Source organism: Homalodisca vitripennis, chromosome 5 (assembly GCF_021130785.1).
Source record: "Homalodisca vitripennis isolate AUS2020 chromosome 5, UT_GWSS_2.1, whole genome shotgun sequence".
Lineage (NCBI taxonomy): Eukaryota > Metazoa > Arthropoda > Insecta > Hemiptera > Cicadellidae > Homalodisca > Homalodisca vitripennis.
The window spans coordinates 97,249,662-97,266,046 of NC_060211.1; the positions used below are offsets into that span (position 1 = coordinate 97,249,662).

At 32.7% G+C, this 16,385-nt stretch overlaps 2 protein-coding genes across 2 annotated transcripts; both read left to right on the forward strand.

Annotated features, from left to right (window-relative positions):
• Window positions 1–4,307: 4,307 nt before the first annotated feature.
• Window positions 4,308–5,423, forward strand: LOC124363888 (peroxiredoxin 1-like). Its single transcript, XM_046819161.1, has one exon. The coding sequence runs from the start codon at window positions 4,452–4,454 to the stop codon at window positions 5,037–5,039; it is 588 nt and encodes a 195-aa protein (XP_046675117.1). The 5' UTR covers window positions 4,308–4,451; the 3' UTR covers window positions 5,040–5,423.
• Window positions 5,424–7,724: 2,301 nt separating this feature from the next.
• On the forward strand, window positions 7,725–16,159 carry LOC124363889. The gene is made up of 5 exons (XM_046819162.1): window positions 7,725–7,947; window positions 8,322–8,436; window positions 10,600–10,685; window positions 11,705–11,867; window positions 15,245–16,159. Exons 1-5 carry the CDS (start codon window positions 7,852–7,854, stop codon window positions 16,000–16,002), a joined length of 1,218 nt encoding a protein of 405 aa, XP_046675118.1. The 5' UTR covers window positions 7,725–7,851; the 3' UTR covers window positions 16,003–16,159.
• Window positions 16,160–16,385: the final 226 nt, after the last annotated feature.

Here is a 16,385-nt window from a genome sequence, read left to right on the forward strand (position 1 = left end):
CGACTTTCGTTTGTAACCATTTTCCTCCAATTGTTCAATTGTTTTGTATTGTAATACATCATAAACATACAATACTAATTGTCATGCAAAAAATAAGAAGATTATAAGTTTAAATTAGTATAGTTTTCAGTAAACTGGATGAATAAATATGGCAATGTGGATTAACCATGCTAACAATTTAAAACAGAAAAAAACCAAATTAGACAACACTATAATAATGAAACTACAAAAGAACCTGCTTAACCAGCGTAACCTGTTTGCGAAGTTCTTTTCAATATTTTCCCAGGATCAACATCCAAGGATGACTGATTTTGACTTAATTCCAGCATATACATTCCTAGTTGCGTGGTCACTCCTACACAGGTTGAGGAAAAATACTATCACTTAATCTTATGATGGGGCTGGACCAGTCAATATACATCCAAGTTTCCTCAAGCACTGTGCTCGTGCATTGGCGACTCACCTGGCAATTTTATTTAATACCCTTTTATCTATAGATAATTATATATAGATTTTTTCCTACCAATCCCAAGAACATATATTGGTACCAATTTTCAAATCTGAAGACCGGAGTGATGTTTTAAACTATACGCCAATTTTTATACAATGGCCAAAACATTGAGGCTCTTGTTCCGGACAGATTGGCTTTTGCGTTGCAAAATTTTATTACACATAAACAATGGATTCCTTAGTAGAAAATTAATAGTGACAAATCTAATTATTATGGAAGACTACATACGTTCTGCTTTTAGTATGAGATTGTTAGTTGACTGCAGATACCTTGATTACTCAAAGATGTTGGCCCGGGTATGCTATCCCTTGTTACTTGCTAAGGAGCGGGCACACGGAGTGCATGGATCTCTCTTGTCCTGGCCTGGATTGAGAGTTCCTTGACGGATCGCACATTAACAGTAACATTTAATGGTGCCCTATCACAACCCATTGCTGTTCTACTGGGTGTTCCGGAGGGCCTGCATCTAGCAACGTTCAAGTTCGTGAACTTTATCAACGATGTTGGTACAGAAATATACCTCCTGTTTACTGACAATATCGAGATCTTCAGTAGGATCGTCACTGCAGATTCAGTTGCTATATTTTCTTGCTGCGATAGAATTGTAGAGTGCTGAAAACTGTATGAAACTCAATGCCGGGAATTGTGCTGTCCCCACATTCTCACGGGGCTCAAAGTTATTCACGCACAATTATGTCTTATATGATTACAATGTGGGTGGGTACAGATGATTGCATCAAGGACCTTAGTGTTGTGGTATTTTCATTTTGGAACCCTGCAGGACACATACGTTATGTCTCCAACAAAGCATGCCAACAGCAGATCCCATCTTCAGACCGTACCGAGACTTCACCTTATCTTATGATCACACTCAACAAGATGCGTGTGCGCCCATTATTGGAATACTCATATGTTGCCTGATGCCCCTACATGAAAACACACTAATTCTTTGGATAGAATTCAGTTGAGTTTGGTGCAACTGGTTGAAACACGTACGAGCTTCTGTTTTTTGAAATTGAGACAGTTAGTCAACTTAGATCATTTCTTGACCAGATGTTCCTCTACAAATTGCTAAACAGACGTATAGATTGCTCGGAGATTCTACACTCCATTGACTGTAAAGTGCCAAGAAGAACTCAATTCAGGAGTCTCTTTGCTAAACGATTCTAGCCTCCTAAACTTTTCCTTGTCTTCTCAACGCCAAAGAGCTGGAGAGCAGTTATGACATTTTCGGCCAGTCGATGGGAGCCTAGAGGAAATATCTCAGATGTTACTTGAAGCCTTAACTTTCTTTTCTTTCTCTTTCCCTCGTTTAATCGCTAAATTGTTCTCTCTTTTCATAGTATAAAAGACGTATTCAACACTGTCTTTTTACCTGTTGTTTTTGTTACTTTTTTTGTTGTTACCCATTTAAAATTATTGTTTCTTGTTTTATTTAACTATTGTTATTCTTGTAATACTTTTTCTGTTCTTTATTTATGTTATTATACATATTTAACCTTTTTTCCATTAAGTACTTTTGACTACGTTAAACACACAATACTGTATCAAGTCTGTGTAATGGGAAACCGTTGAAATAAATACAAAATAAACAACAACACCTGTTAAGAACATAAATAATAACCACATGAATTTATTTTTACATCTGATATTATGCTATTAATACTGTAGTATAAACCGTCAACCAATCAGAAACTAGGTAACACGACTAGCGCCCTTTTGGCGTGGTACCAAACTAGTGCCCATCACCGAAGAATAATATAAGAGTAATATAGACTTTAAATTTTGCATGAAACTTTATTTATACAACAAGGAGTTGATGCGTGATATTATTTTCTGCCAAAGGATGTTTAAATTTATTTGTTATCATGTTTTTCTGTCTCTCTGTCCGCAGAACGTCTCGAAAATGAAATAAGCTATTGATTTGAAATGATGTATGCAACCTCAGCGAAACTTGTTGTGACATTGTGTTTGGCGTACTCCTACCTTGTATTAATTTCTTATATTAATAATAATGAATCTAAGATAAGATTTTAACGTTACAATGACAGTATGACCAAACTAACATAATAACCATAAAAAATACAAACATAGTTGATGTATTAAAGTGTACTGACCTAAATTATAATAATCAGTCATATAATAATATGCCATCATTACTCTATTAAAATATTCATTAATAAAGTGAGCCAATTACGCAAATTACTGAATTTCAGGTTAATTAAAAATTAATAGTTAGTGTAATAAATCAATATAGTAATTTATTGTTTTTTAATGCACATAAAATCGCAATGCGTACATTTTATAGTATATCTGTTCTTAGTGGAAAAATACGCTTTACGTCTATTTTTTTTTAACTGTTGGTATCGATAAGTAACTCAAGTAGGACATGGAAATGTGATGGTTATAAACCTCCAAGGAAGCTTTGTAGCTAAAGCCGCTGTAGAAAATAACTAACAGTGATCTTTTAGTGATCAAATTTAGCTTACCAGCATCCGACATTTATATTACATTAAACCCGCAATTTTCATAATTCCTTATAATATAAATAACGGAATTAATGAGAACAATAGCAGGGTGGTTGTATTGAGGCAGTAGAACTGATATCCAGAGGGGAGAGTGGGAAGACGGGAATACAGTGATGGGATAGTGACGTGTGCTCGCGCAAGATAACGACAACAATAGCAGTGTTTGCACGGGTGTTAGCCCTAATACTGAGCAAATAGCCCGAGAGGCGAGGCAACAACACTGCAAGCAACTAGTGTAACCGCCGCTGTCATTCTCGGAACCGTTACTCACGAGCTCAAATCTAAATTGCGATGTTTTAATCGCAAAATGTTGTTTTATGATATCTTCCTCGAAGGCAGGAAAACATTTTTATAAACCCAATTATTATTATTGTTTCAATATACTTGTTCATACAGGAAGGTTCACGCTCATAAATAAATCTTAGCCTTCCAGGTCCGATAATACTCATCTATTACTACACTCTGATGTATGACACTAACATCTTGTATGAAATATGTATAGCTGGCTGACTTTAAACCTTTGGTTATAGCTTTTTGAAAACATAGTCTTTTAGCCCTTAGCAAATACCCAAAATAATCTTTCAACTAAAAACAGTTCCCTTTACTGGGTTCCACAGCACTCTGATGTCCACGCAAGCTTATAGTCTAGAAATTATCTTAATTACGACGAGAAGGCCACGAAATGTTGCTGCCATTAATCCGTAAAAATAATCACCAAACTAATTAGCTTTACGTAAGCCAAGATATTGATTAATAAAATATACCTGCTTCACCAGAAGGGTTAAGAACGTTCAATATCACTACTGGTTTGCATTGGAAAAGACAGAAATGTTTGAACTCAAATTCTTGTATTATTTTCTATGTTTATTCAATTATATTACTACTTTCAAAAAATTCTCTTCTTAGTAACTATTACTACAAGCAAATTAATACTTACGGATACAGATTTCGGGTTTTTGGCTTCGTGGCTGACAAAGGCTAAATTCTAACGAATATAATCACATTTATACCGGAAATGGATGTATAAAGCAGCCTTGTGTAAAAATTTAAGAGTGTTCGTAATAATTTTTTTATCTCACTCTCCTATTCTATGTTTATTATAATCGATATCGTGGATGAAATGATATTCTAAAACGTATGAGTATTTCAATTTATATTGAAAAAATCTAACATATTTTATAATAGAATAGTGACCACTTTAATGTAAATTCACATTAATTTATTTATTTATTTGGGCAGCTGTTTAATTGAGCAAGAGTACTAGAAACAATGTATTGGCAATTGGAGAAACCATATGATAGTTTTAGAATGTCAATACTTAGACTTATTATTATTTTGTAAAACAAACTCTTCGCGTGTGATATTTTACAGAGAAATATTTTGCACACATTCCTCCTTCTGCAGTTCTTAAAATGGTTCTTGAACTAGGGATGCCCGCTCCAGCCTTCGAAGGACACGCCGTCGTAAATGGACAATTCAAGAAAATCAGGCTGGCTGACTACAGGGGTAAATACTTGGTTTTCTTCTTCTACCCTCTTGACTTCACTTTCGTCTGCCCGACAGAGATCGTGGAATTCTCCGATTCCTACCAGGACTTTCAAAAGATCAATTGTGAGGTAGTCGCAGCGTCGACTGACAGCCAGTACTGTCACTTGGCTTGGGTCAACACACCTAAGATTGAGGGGGGCCTGGGAGACATCAAGATACCCCTGCTGGCGGACAAGACTGCCAAAGTCGCCAGAGCGTACGGAGTTTACAACGAAGACACTGGTATACCGTACAGAGGATTATTTATCATTGACGGCAATCAGATTTTGCGTCAAATTACTATCAATGACTTATCAGTTGGACGTTCTGTTGACGAGACCCTTCGCCTTGTTCAAGCTTTTCAGTTCACCGACAAGTACGGCGAAGTTTGCCCCGCCAACTGGAAGCCTGGGGACAAAACCATGAAACCCAATCCTGCCGGAGTAAAAGACTATTTCAAGTCTTCGGCTTAAGTTAAACGTGTGATCAAGAAACATTGTATTTATTATCGAATCACATCAACAATCAATTATTATAATTATGCGTTTCATTGTACTTTTTTTGTGATACCCATAGAGAGCACTTTTCCTCATTATAATTTGTTTGCATTCAGCATCAGGACTGCACGCATTACGAGCTCGAATTTTAATCACGTAACGCTACTTCAACACTCCGCCATTTTAGTGTGCTTCTACCGCCATAGATATTGAACTGAGGAGCCGGACACAATACAAATGTGAGTTCTTCCAGTATGCCAGGACGGAAGGGACTGGACACTACACAAGTGTTAACATTTGATACGTTATGTAGTCTTGTAAAGATAATACAAAATTAAACGTACTGTTGCAGCTCTAAAATAAATATATTTGTTTTAAAAAATAAATATCATTATAGATAAAATTCCAAAAGAATTAGATGAAATGGGAAATTTGTGTGTAAATGTCAGTGTGTATTAAAACTAGTTTTACCCTGTCTATAATACAAAACTCTGAATAAATGTCTAAACATTTGATTAGTATACTTTATAATTCCATAATATTGGTTTATGTAAAGCACATTTTGTAAATAAACATTGTTTTTCTTATGTTTAAATTCAAATCCACAAACCTAAATAATGACATGCACTTGTCATATTTCTTACGTGAATTTTGAGTATTAGGGATAAATAATCAGTGATAGTACAAATGTTTAATGCTTTTTTAGAATTCTCTGTACATAGAATACCAAATATGCAAGACCTAACTAAATCGAAACATAAATAGTAAATATAATATTTACCTTCTACGCATTGGTATATTAAATTACGTACATGTTTTCTATCCACTCCTCCTAAAAATAATAACTTATAGAAGCGTGTATACGTTGTGTGATACTCAAGAACAATCACTGTAATACACAATCACTGTGATATCAGAGTGTGATATACAAGACCTATGTATATTTTATTAATATAAAACAAAATCAAACTCGATTAATGAACTCATCGGCTTATGATTCTAGTATTATATCAGAGTAAAAGTAACATATGATTGTATTCAATCCTCTTTATCCTCACTAACTAACGATGGTATATCATATTTCAAAAGTTTTTCTTATCTTTTCCTGATGCTTTTGTCTGAGTATCTATGAAGTCTATCATTGTAGGGGGTAGGAAGATTCGATTTCTGTCTATCTGTCTGCAAGCACGATCTATCGAGAATAAACTGACCTATAAACTCGAAATATTGCAAAAAGCTTAATTTCAAAAGGCAAATTTGAGTCAATGATGATGAATGTCACACCATACGATTTAGTTGACCATTAGGTACCATTTTAGATAGATTTAATATAAATCTGCATATGTAAATTGTTCTTTCGTGTAAACATTATAGAAACGAGAAAATCGTAGAATATATAATTTTGCGGACCAAGTATAATATTAAGTCATTTTATCACATGACATAGTGACATTTAGTACCTATTTGCAAGATATTTCGAGAAAAATGTCATCATTAGAGTTTGATTTGGTACATGAATCTTCAATAATTCTACATGGACAAGAATGAGCTCTATGGAAACCATGTTAACTGTGGTATTTAGTTGAGCGTCACTTCCTATTAACCTATTACTTCAGTAGGTTGGTACAAATTCTCTTTTGTCTACCATGGAAACATACAAAGTTTATTTATGTTTTTAAGTATGTGTGTCAGCCCTAAATACATCTTGGGAATTAAATGAGCTAAGAGTTGATATTTAGCATGCAACCTCAACAAAACCTATTAGCAACACATGGTGGGACGTTCTTTTTTCATTTTATTTACAAGAATTTGTATATGTAGTAAAGCATTATTTCTGTACCGTTTCAAAATCTGATTACTATCTATCTGTGAGGGGTCATTAAAATATAGCACTCTGTTTGGACGATTTCCATTTAAAGCATTAAAAATAACCTCATAAGAACCTCTTCCAATGATAACTATTTAAAAATAAACATAAATTCAAGCCAGCGTGATTACATAATTAGTTCCAAATACGTAGACTACAGTATAAATAGGCCTACAGTCAAATGAAGTGTGGTGACTTACTTAATGACCAAGAATAAACAGAAGTAGAACAATTTGTGGCTGGTAATGTATGATGTGTTTTGGGAGCTCTTTTCTGTACTCTAAATATGACCAAGAAAGTCTTAAAAAATGTCTTTCCCGATTCCTGATTTAAAACATACTCTAAAACAAAGACGGGCTACATCAATAAGTTTTACGTGACCGGTTCAAACAGTTAATCTTTACCCGTATAAAATATAACTAAATAAAAAAAAATCTTTTACAGATAGTACTATTACAATGGTCAGCACAAGTGTTTACTTCAATGACAACCTTATATTTACAAACTATAATCTACTCGTACAAGCTTTGACTGAGTATCTTCAACTGATTAGGTTCAATAACAACATTTATTAATTAGATTCCATTAAGATGAATCATATACCACCACATACGCATGGAGGTTCACGAGTCATCAAGCTTTATATATGGTTTCATTCAATAAGGAAGATTAGACCTAACTCCTTCATTAGGTCTATTGCATTAGTCTATGTCGGAGTAACTAATCAAATCATTAATTATTAAGATGTACTTGACATGTATAAAACATGTGTTATTTATCTTTCTTCAAGCATATAGATTCGTTGTTTATTAAATTTGATGTCATGAAAGCAACGTAGGTTATACAACTAATCAGATTCAGTGAATCTCAAAATTTATTAATAGTTTTTTACGTGGCAGAAATTTTATTTTTATTGTGTCAATGGAACAAACCGATTCATTGGAGTCCATAGTTAATAAAGGCTGGGGAGTTATAAGCCCAAACACCGAGATTCTTGTGTTCATGTTTTTGGGAGTCGTAAGTCAACTTCACGAAACGTTTACTAATTTAGATCAAAATACATTTAGTTGGTTGTTTTTAAGGAAACCACTGCTTTTACCAGAACCACGAGTTATTGGAAATGGACGTATTTAGTGTGAGCGCGATTCAAATACTGTTCAGCAAAGTGAATAACACAGCTTACTTTTTTCATTATATATTAAGTTAATTGTTTCATACTTTTTTGCAGGAGTAACAAATAGAATCCTTATAGTTATATTTAAAACTAAAGAATTCTTATAACATTTAACATATTTAACTTTTGAACTATTTGTTACTATAACAAATGTGCAAACTAGAAATTCATAATTACACATAATAAAACTATCCTCATTACTATTACTTTATTCCAGCTTGGTACCATCGCAGAACTGGTGGGACTTTGGCCTGAGATGCGCTTGACTGAACTGTTTCCTGTGGAACTTCAAAGAGAAATCCATCCAAAACTCAAGAATTTTACTTTTGCAAGTAATTAATTTACACAAAAACTGATAATAGTATATTATAACTAAACATTTTTGTAATATAGTGAGTTAAAATCTGTTGTTTTCTAATCGTTGATTAGTTTAATTTTGTACAAATCTCTATAAAAATAACATTCTACGGGTTTCCCTCAGTTAAAGTGAACTTCTAAACAGAAAGATATACAAATTATAATTATCAAATAGACCTATTGTTGTGTCAGGTTATTTCAAGTTTTTCGTTACGCTTTAAATAGTAGAGAAGATTTTTGATGGTAGAAAATCAGTATGTGAACCTTAGTTTAATTATTTTGAAATATTGTGAGTATACAATTGGGAATTGAAAATTGTACCCATTTTGTATATTTTTGTGTTTCTCTATTTATTTTTTATACAGTGTCACAGGTCTAATTTTTATTATATTTTACTGGTGAAACTTTTAAAACATTTCAAGGAATTTATTAGTTTTAAAACTAGTTTTATTTTAGTTCAAGTAAATCTGTAGCGTAAATTTGTTAATAATGTTTTATCAGTAATACTGGTATATACATAATAAAATTACGCAAGATGCAGCAAATAAAACTATTTATTACAAAGTTCAAACAATTTAAATGTCAATGTCAGGAAAAACAGTGAAATGGATGTCAGGTGTCGATGTGAAAATGAACTGTTGAGAAATAATAAATTGTTTATATTATTAAAGTGCTCTAAAGGAATTTATTAAATATTTCACGATTCCAACTCACTGAATATCATTATTTAGTATTCCAATTGATTTATAACTTATAAATAAAATTAATTATTTGAAATAAATTAGTATTGAAATGTTTTATAAACGTTTAGATTTAAATATTATGCCTCCTAACCTCAGTTTCAAAACAAGTACTACATATTGTAACGATATAAATTACAATGAATTGATATTACTGGCCATATAAAGGATTTTTTTCAAAGGTAATTTCCTTTTGAAGAAAAATTTAGAACAAATGAGACTGGTGTGTTCTCAACTCCACCAAAGGCCCCACGATATACCATTGGAAGCTAATCAGGCTTATTCTCGATCCCAACTTAAGGCTAGTAACCTGGAGTTTTGCTGAAGATGAAGTATCTTGAATTCCACTAATGGCCCCCTGATATATCATTGACTGCTAAGCAGGTTTATAATCGATCCCGACTTGAAGCCATTGACCTGGAGTTGCCAGTATAGATTGTGTATTCTTATGACTGGTAGGATTTTTGTACCGAATAATTTCAGTTTTGGCTGGTGAGATATTACTGCTGGCAATGCCAGCTATCCCTCACGAAGGAGGTGAGATGTAGTTGGCGATCGGTCAGTATATCCCAGTGGTTGGAAGCATTTGAAATGTGGCTGCTGGCAAAGCCTCGTGTTATACATTAAATTTATTAGTTTATGAATTAAGGTTAGCGTGATATAATTGCTGATAAATCCAGTGTTTTACAAGGACAGACGAGTGAAATCAGAATTCTTTCAATTTCACCTTTACATTTATAAGGGGATTTCAGGATTTATGTCTGGTTGGTGGTAGATGCATAGCCGACAAATTTAATATGTTTCCAATACTATTCTGAAGTTGATGAGACAGAGTTGTAATTTATCTGTCTTTACAAATCTGCTAATACAGTGAAGACAGGGTTTCCTGGTAGAGCCAATTTCATTAATTACAACTTCCGTTCTTCGATAAGTGTGTCAAGGTAATCACATTGTACCATATATGGTAGAAATTAAAGACAAATTAATATAACAGTTTGTATTTCTTTCAATGGAATTTATCGAATATAGTTACTGCATTTTGTCATTTATGAATACTCTATTTAGAATAGGCTTTAATAATTAGTGGATCTCAACTTTTTATATACTCATAATTTTGATAAACCATCTTGTATATTTCTTTAAATTATTGTAAGTAAATATTTATAGACAAAAATCTTATAATAATTTGTTTTTGATAAACAAATTTCATTAAGGCAGCAAGGATTACTGTTAAAATTTCTACTTTATAGCTAGCCTTAACTGAACATTTGTAATGCCTAATTTCTTTAATAGCCACGTTATGAGACTGACAACTGCAAATTCAACCACATAAGATGTTATAGTGTGATAGTGACAGTACAACACTTACCTCAGATAACCTTACGTGATTGTTGACAGTATCCGACTCAGTGAACGTGATCCGTCTCTACTCTGTCCACCTGTACTTGGCCACATACATTCTGCTGCCATATCCTCTCCTCACAGTAAGTCTCTGTATGTAATGCAAGGTTATATATTTCTTTTTTTGTTTTTTGCCTAAAATATAAATATGTATTTCCATTAAATTAGTTGACACCAAAAGGAAAAATCATCCAGTTAACATCAAGATACAATATCCTGGTTCTAAATGTATTCAAAATTTTTTCTTAGTCCGAAAAAAGATTATTTCATCAAACGCTTCCTATCAGTTCTCATAAAAACTTTTTTTTGTAATATAATAATTAATATAGAGCAAAATCTAAATTGTCTAGTTGTAAATTTTTACAAATCGTGGGTTTATGATAGTTTTTTTTCTGAAGTTCAGATACAATGCTACAAACTGTAAATAAATTAATATTTTCTTTGAAGCTTTTCTCGTAACGATAACATCATGGTCTGAGTTGGTAGTGATGTGTTCCTTAAAATTCGAAGTTAACATTTGTCAACATTTCTTACAATGCGTACTGCAATTAAAAAAAGGGAGCCATCGTAATTAATGTTAAACCTGATACAATTCTTGACCATAACCTATTGATTTAGAGTAAATATAAATTCTACTCAGAGTAAAAATGTCCACAGAAAGTGCAGTTACGTAACTAAGGGGGTAATGAGGGAGATAAACTCTCTCTCAAAGCCCTCCAGTACAACTTGTTTCTAATGCATGTAAAAGGTTTTATCTTGAATTATGCCTATCTATGTTATTCATATTTTTAATATTTTATATATTTGTTTATCTCCTCCTTGGTGTGGTGTGCCCTTCAATCAATTTAATTTCCCGCAAAGCCTATAAAATATATGGACGTCATATAAATTTCTAGAATCGAATTTTGAAACATAAACTGCGGAGTAGACACTCAACGTGCTATTGAATCTATACAACTGACTCTATAGCCACATAATATTTTACAACTCAATGTATTAAAACTATTAGCACTTTCGCATATGTATAGATCTGCTATATGTTTAAATGGCAGAAGGTATCTTTTTTTAAATTTATTTATTGTCTTGCATGAATTTTTTGCAGGAGAAACAGAAGGTACTGCTGGTACCGTGGCTCTTGTGTGGAGTGCTGAGGTCGGTTTTGCTCAACTTGCTGACGAGCCTGATGGGTATCCTTCTATGTTCTTCCTACCACAAACTTAACTATCCTTGTCTGGAGTACTCAGTTTTACATGGAATGGAATTGTGTAAGAATACAAAAAATTCATAACCAACTCAATATTTAGTATTATTATGATATTGTCTATAAATAGACTTTTCAATTAAATACCATTATTGATTTTACCGTAAATTAACAAATTATATAAGTTAAAAGAAATAATGAATTTTCATCACACAATATTAGAATTTTAAATTCTTAAAATAAATTATCGTAAAACTTGAAACATTCTCAGAAAGAAACTTTCAACAGCAAATTTCAATATAAGCGAGGATAGTACCTGACTTGAAAAACTATAACGATCAAACACTATTTTTAAAAAATCGAATTAATGGGAATCGTTGCAGCCTCTCAAATTCCATAATTTAAATGAAAATATAAGGTACAGCATCTTAAATCCTGTTTTATTCAGTATGTAAACCAATATTAGTTATAATTATAAACAGAAAAAAGTCTAAAGAAATTTAAAATAAACAATATAAAATCGTTCAAAACATTTTGCTAACTATTACATATTACAGTAAAAAAGGTATCTCGTATTATAGAGACGGAAGTAAGTCCCCACTAAGAACGGCATACCAAAGAAAACTGTTATTCTTGAATACCGACTTGAAAGCGTCTCAGCTCTTCTTTGGATTACCTTTGAACATTGATATAAACATCCAATTTTCATTTGAAGAACAGATAACACACTGCGATTAAAAGGTTCCAAGCTTAATTATAGTATCAAAATACACTTTTTATAAGAGAAATTCTGATACTATTTGTAGATATAGCTAGCATCGTGGTCGAACTCAATTTTAATTACTTAAATAACTACTACTTATGTTAATCAATACTTATATCTATTTAGGTTGTGGAAAACCTTCCCAAACCTCTCCTACTAATATACCCCTTATATTTTATTTCTATAGTTTTTATTGGTTTTATGCCCTTTTATGTCACTTTAAATTAGAGAAGGATTGGTCATGCACAGGTATAGACCACGGAGGTATGACATTCCTCTGCTCCATTTATGGAGATTCTTCAGAAATTTTCCATAAAGCTAATGCTTAACACCGTCAAACTAAGCACATATATTGCTATCCGCTGCCCTGGTCAAACAAGGTCTCAAGAACCTTTTGCTCGCCACCATAGCCTTAAAAACTACAAGACATTCAGTGCAATGGAGAGGATCCAGAAATTGGGAAACGTGCAATCTTCTGATGTTGATTTCTTCTCATTTAATCTACCTGCCTTTAGAAGATTTGTAATTTCAAACTGTAGGATCATACTCTATGATCATCGATCAAAAATGACAAACTTCCAAAACATTGGCACAGGCTGTTGGCGAAACAAAATACATGAAAGGCAAACCGTCTCACTTGATTTCAATATTTATTTTTATTTTTCCAATCAGCCCTAGCATTAGCTCTTCTTTCTTTGTATGTCAATACTAGTTGATCTTGTTCATTGCTTTGCTTATACTAGTTAATTAGATCTTAGACAGTATAATTTCTTGAAAAATAATCTTTTTACCTTTCCACTTTGCAACTTGTATTTATATGATCATATTTAAATTGTTTCTCTTCTATTGCATCTTGAATTGAAAGCAGCATTAGATTATATAATTCGTTATATATTCCTATTACTTATTCTTATTAACTATGTAGTATGGTGGTTCTTGTTGTTTATTGTTATGTATGGTAATTTATGCTTTAACTTTATCGCACCTTGTTGTTTATATTTACCACCTCACTGTGCATGTTATGAATGTAAGCAGTTCTTGCCATTTGTCAAAACATTCTCTTGTAATGGCTTGATAAAATGGTTATGACCGTTGAATAAATAGATAAGCCAGTTACTGTCAGCTTATCCCGTATGGGTTATTACTCCATTTTTGTTTTAATTTCCAACGATTATCCTAAGATTTTTTCCCAGTGATTAACACTATTAAACAAATGTTTGGTTTATTTGGGTGAAACAAGCTACCTACTTTCATTAATATATATATGACAAAGAGCACCTGAAATTAGGCTTAATTAAACACAATTGATTTACTCCCTAATATAAAACAAACACAATCTGAGTTACAATAATTTCATTTAAAATATTCAAATAAACAAAATTTTCATTTAGAGAATGAAACACATAATAAAAGAGTAACATAAAATATATTACATAGACCATATGTGCTCATTACTTCATGTCTGGGAAAATCTCCAGGAATTCTAAAATAGCTGCTATTAAGGTCTTTAAAATATACGGTTTATATAGGTAAAATAAACCAGTTTATCCCATGTGCGTCCACTTTACTACTGTTGGAAAATCTTTTCTAACCTCACTAGAAATTCTTCAAAATGTTGCTAGCGATTAAGCATATATTTGTTTTATATATGTGAAATAAACCAATTTAACCCATATGTGTCCACTGTACCACTGTTGGAAAATCTTTTCTAACCTCATTAGAAATTCTTCAAATTTTGCTGCGTTTCAGCACATATTTGGTTTATATTAAGCAGGTGAAATATGCCATTTACTGTTAGTTAAAGCCAGATATGCCTCTGTTCCATTTATGGAATATCTTAAGATGTTCTTAATATAGTGTTATGGGTACAATATAGTTCATATTTGGTTCATATGATTTGAATATACACCAGTAAACTGTCTATGCAATTCGTATAAACCAGAGCATATGACTGTATTATCAGTAGCAAGGTTGGTTAAGCCGTTGTTTATAACAAACTCTTACAGTAAGTTTTTCCATTTCATGATATATATATATATATATATAGCAGAGAATGAATATATATATATATATATATATATATATATTATGTGTGCAATTTTTTTTAAGGTATAAACAAAAACGTATATATCAGCATTTACGTACATGGTGCTATTATCTGTCAGTATTTTTTAACATTTAATTACATTAGGGTTTTATAAAATGAAATATGTATAAATATTTCAATTTTACACGCAAAAGAACAATAATCAGATATTTCTTGCGACGGCCGTTCATGTAATGAGTTAGTGCAATGTTGTTCTATCTCTAATGATTCTTGTAGGTTTTTTTTGTTTCAGACGAAAATTGATATTCTCTCTCAAAATAGCCAACAGACCATTGCTTGCGGTAATAGGGGAGAAATCCTTACAGTTTTGAAACTAAACTGGCTCACGTTAGTTGTTATAGGAGCTAATTGGTTATTGAGCGAATTTTCAAACAGTGAACTCAGAACATTTATACCAATCGCAAGTTCTACACACTGTCATTTTCAAAGGTTACATTTTTGATAAAATCTCCATTCTGTAATATATTACAGATTTAGTTTAGTTTACTGAAAATATATCAGTCGTTTAACGTACTGTACTGTATAAAATTGTATATTTCATTATCTTGTATATACTTTTACGCTATTTCAGGTATATCGATATTTTTATGGACCACTGTGCACAACTTCTATTACTTCCTGGAAAGCAGACCTATCAGCGACTTGGAACAAGTGATAAAGTCCATCAAGAAAAGTGGGAAAAGGTCAATCCTATCGAATGACTCCAGTCAATCCGAGGATAAAATTGATTATAACGACGAAGACGAGGAATGGACCCCAGGCAGCGAAGTGGATCTAGTGGGAAGAGCAGCGATGGCGTGGATCGCAAGGGAAATCCTAGAGAGCGGTGGAGAATATATCAACGACAGACAGTTTAGCCAGTTTCTCGCGCTGAAAGCCACAATGGAGCTGAGGCAGATCACGAAGGAGCTGGCGGAGTTAAAGCCTGAGAAGAGGAGAAAGAGAGCGACTACGACAGAGAAAGTAAGGGAGAGCTTAGAGTTCTGCAGGAAAACTGCGATGAGACACACTGTATCTTCTCCACTAGCTTCTCGGTCGATAAGTGAAGCATTTCAAATGGCACCACAGCTCTCAAAGCGCACTTCCACCCGAAAGAGTAAACCCCTTGTAAACATCGAAAAACCGCTTGTAGATGATGATGACTCATTGGATAAATTCTTAGAGGAGATAAATAACAATCATAACTCTCTCACTGACATGCGTGGAAGTGATACACCAGAAGAGGAGAACGCAGAATCTGTCCCTATTCACCCAGATCAAACATTTATGGATGAGGAGAATGTTGAGCAAACTATTGTTGAAACAACGAAGGAAAATAATAAAGAATGATAAAGGAATGAGAAAACTAATGTAATTATTCTTCAATTAAACCCTTTACATTTTATTGTTTTTATCTATTACAAGTTGACTGAATTCCTAAATCAACACTACCATTTATGTATCAAGTCTGTATGTTGTATTGACATAATTAAATTTTTATAAACGATATCTTCTACTAGATTAATGTATGAGTTTGTTCCCAAACCTTTCCTTATTAGGAAATAGTAAATTGTTTACACTTTTCATACTGAAACAGTAAGCCATTTCAGTTTACACATATATTCTAAACATAAAACTAAACCGGTCCTTTCATTTATCCATAAAATGTACACAAGCCGAGGTATACATTTTCATTTCATTTACAATAAAACATCACCTAATGAATTTATTTT

Excerpts from the sequence above, each read along its gene's own strand:
- LOC124363888 (XM_046819161.1), top strand. The coding sequence starts at position 4,452 with ATGGTTCTTGAACTAGGGATGCCCGCTCCAGCCTTCGAAGGACACGCC.
- LOC124363889 (XM_046819162.1), top strand. The coding sequence starts at position 7,852 with ATGGAACAAACCGATTCATTGGAGTCCATAGTTAATAAAGGCTGGGGA. Across the intron at positions 8,437-10,599 it reads CAAGAATTTTACTTTTGCAA|TATCCGACTCAGTGAACGTG; the intron begins GTAATTAATTTA and ends GATTGTTGACAG. Across the intron at positions 11,868-15,244 it reads TTTACATGGAATGGAATTGT|GTATATCGATATTTTTATGG; the intron begins GTAAGAATACAA and ends ACGCTATTTCAG.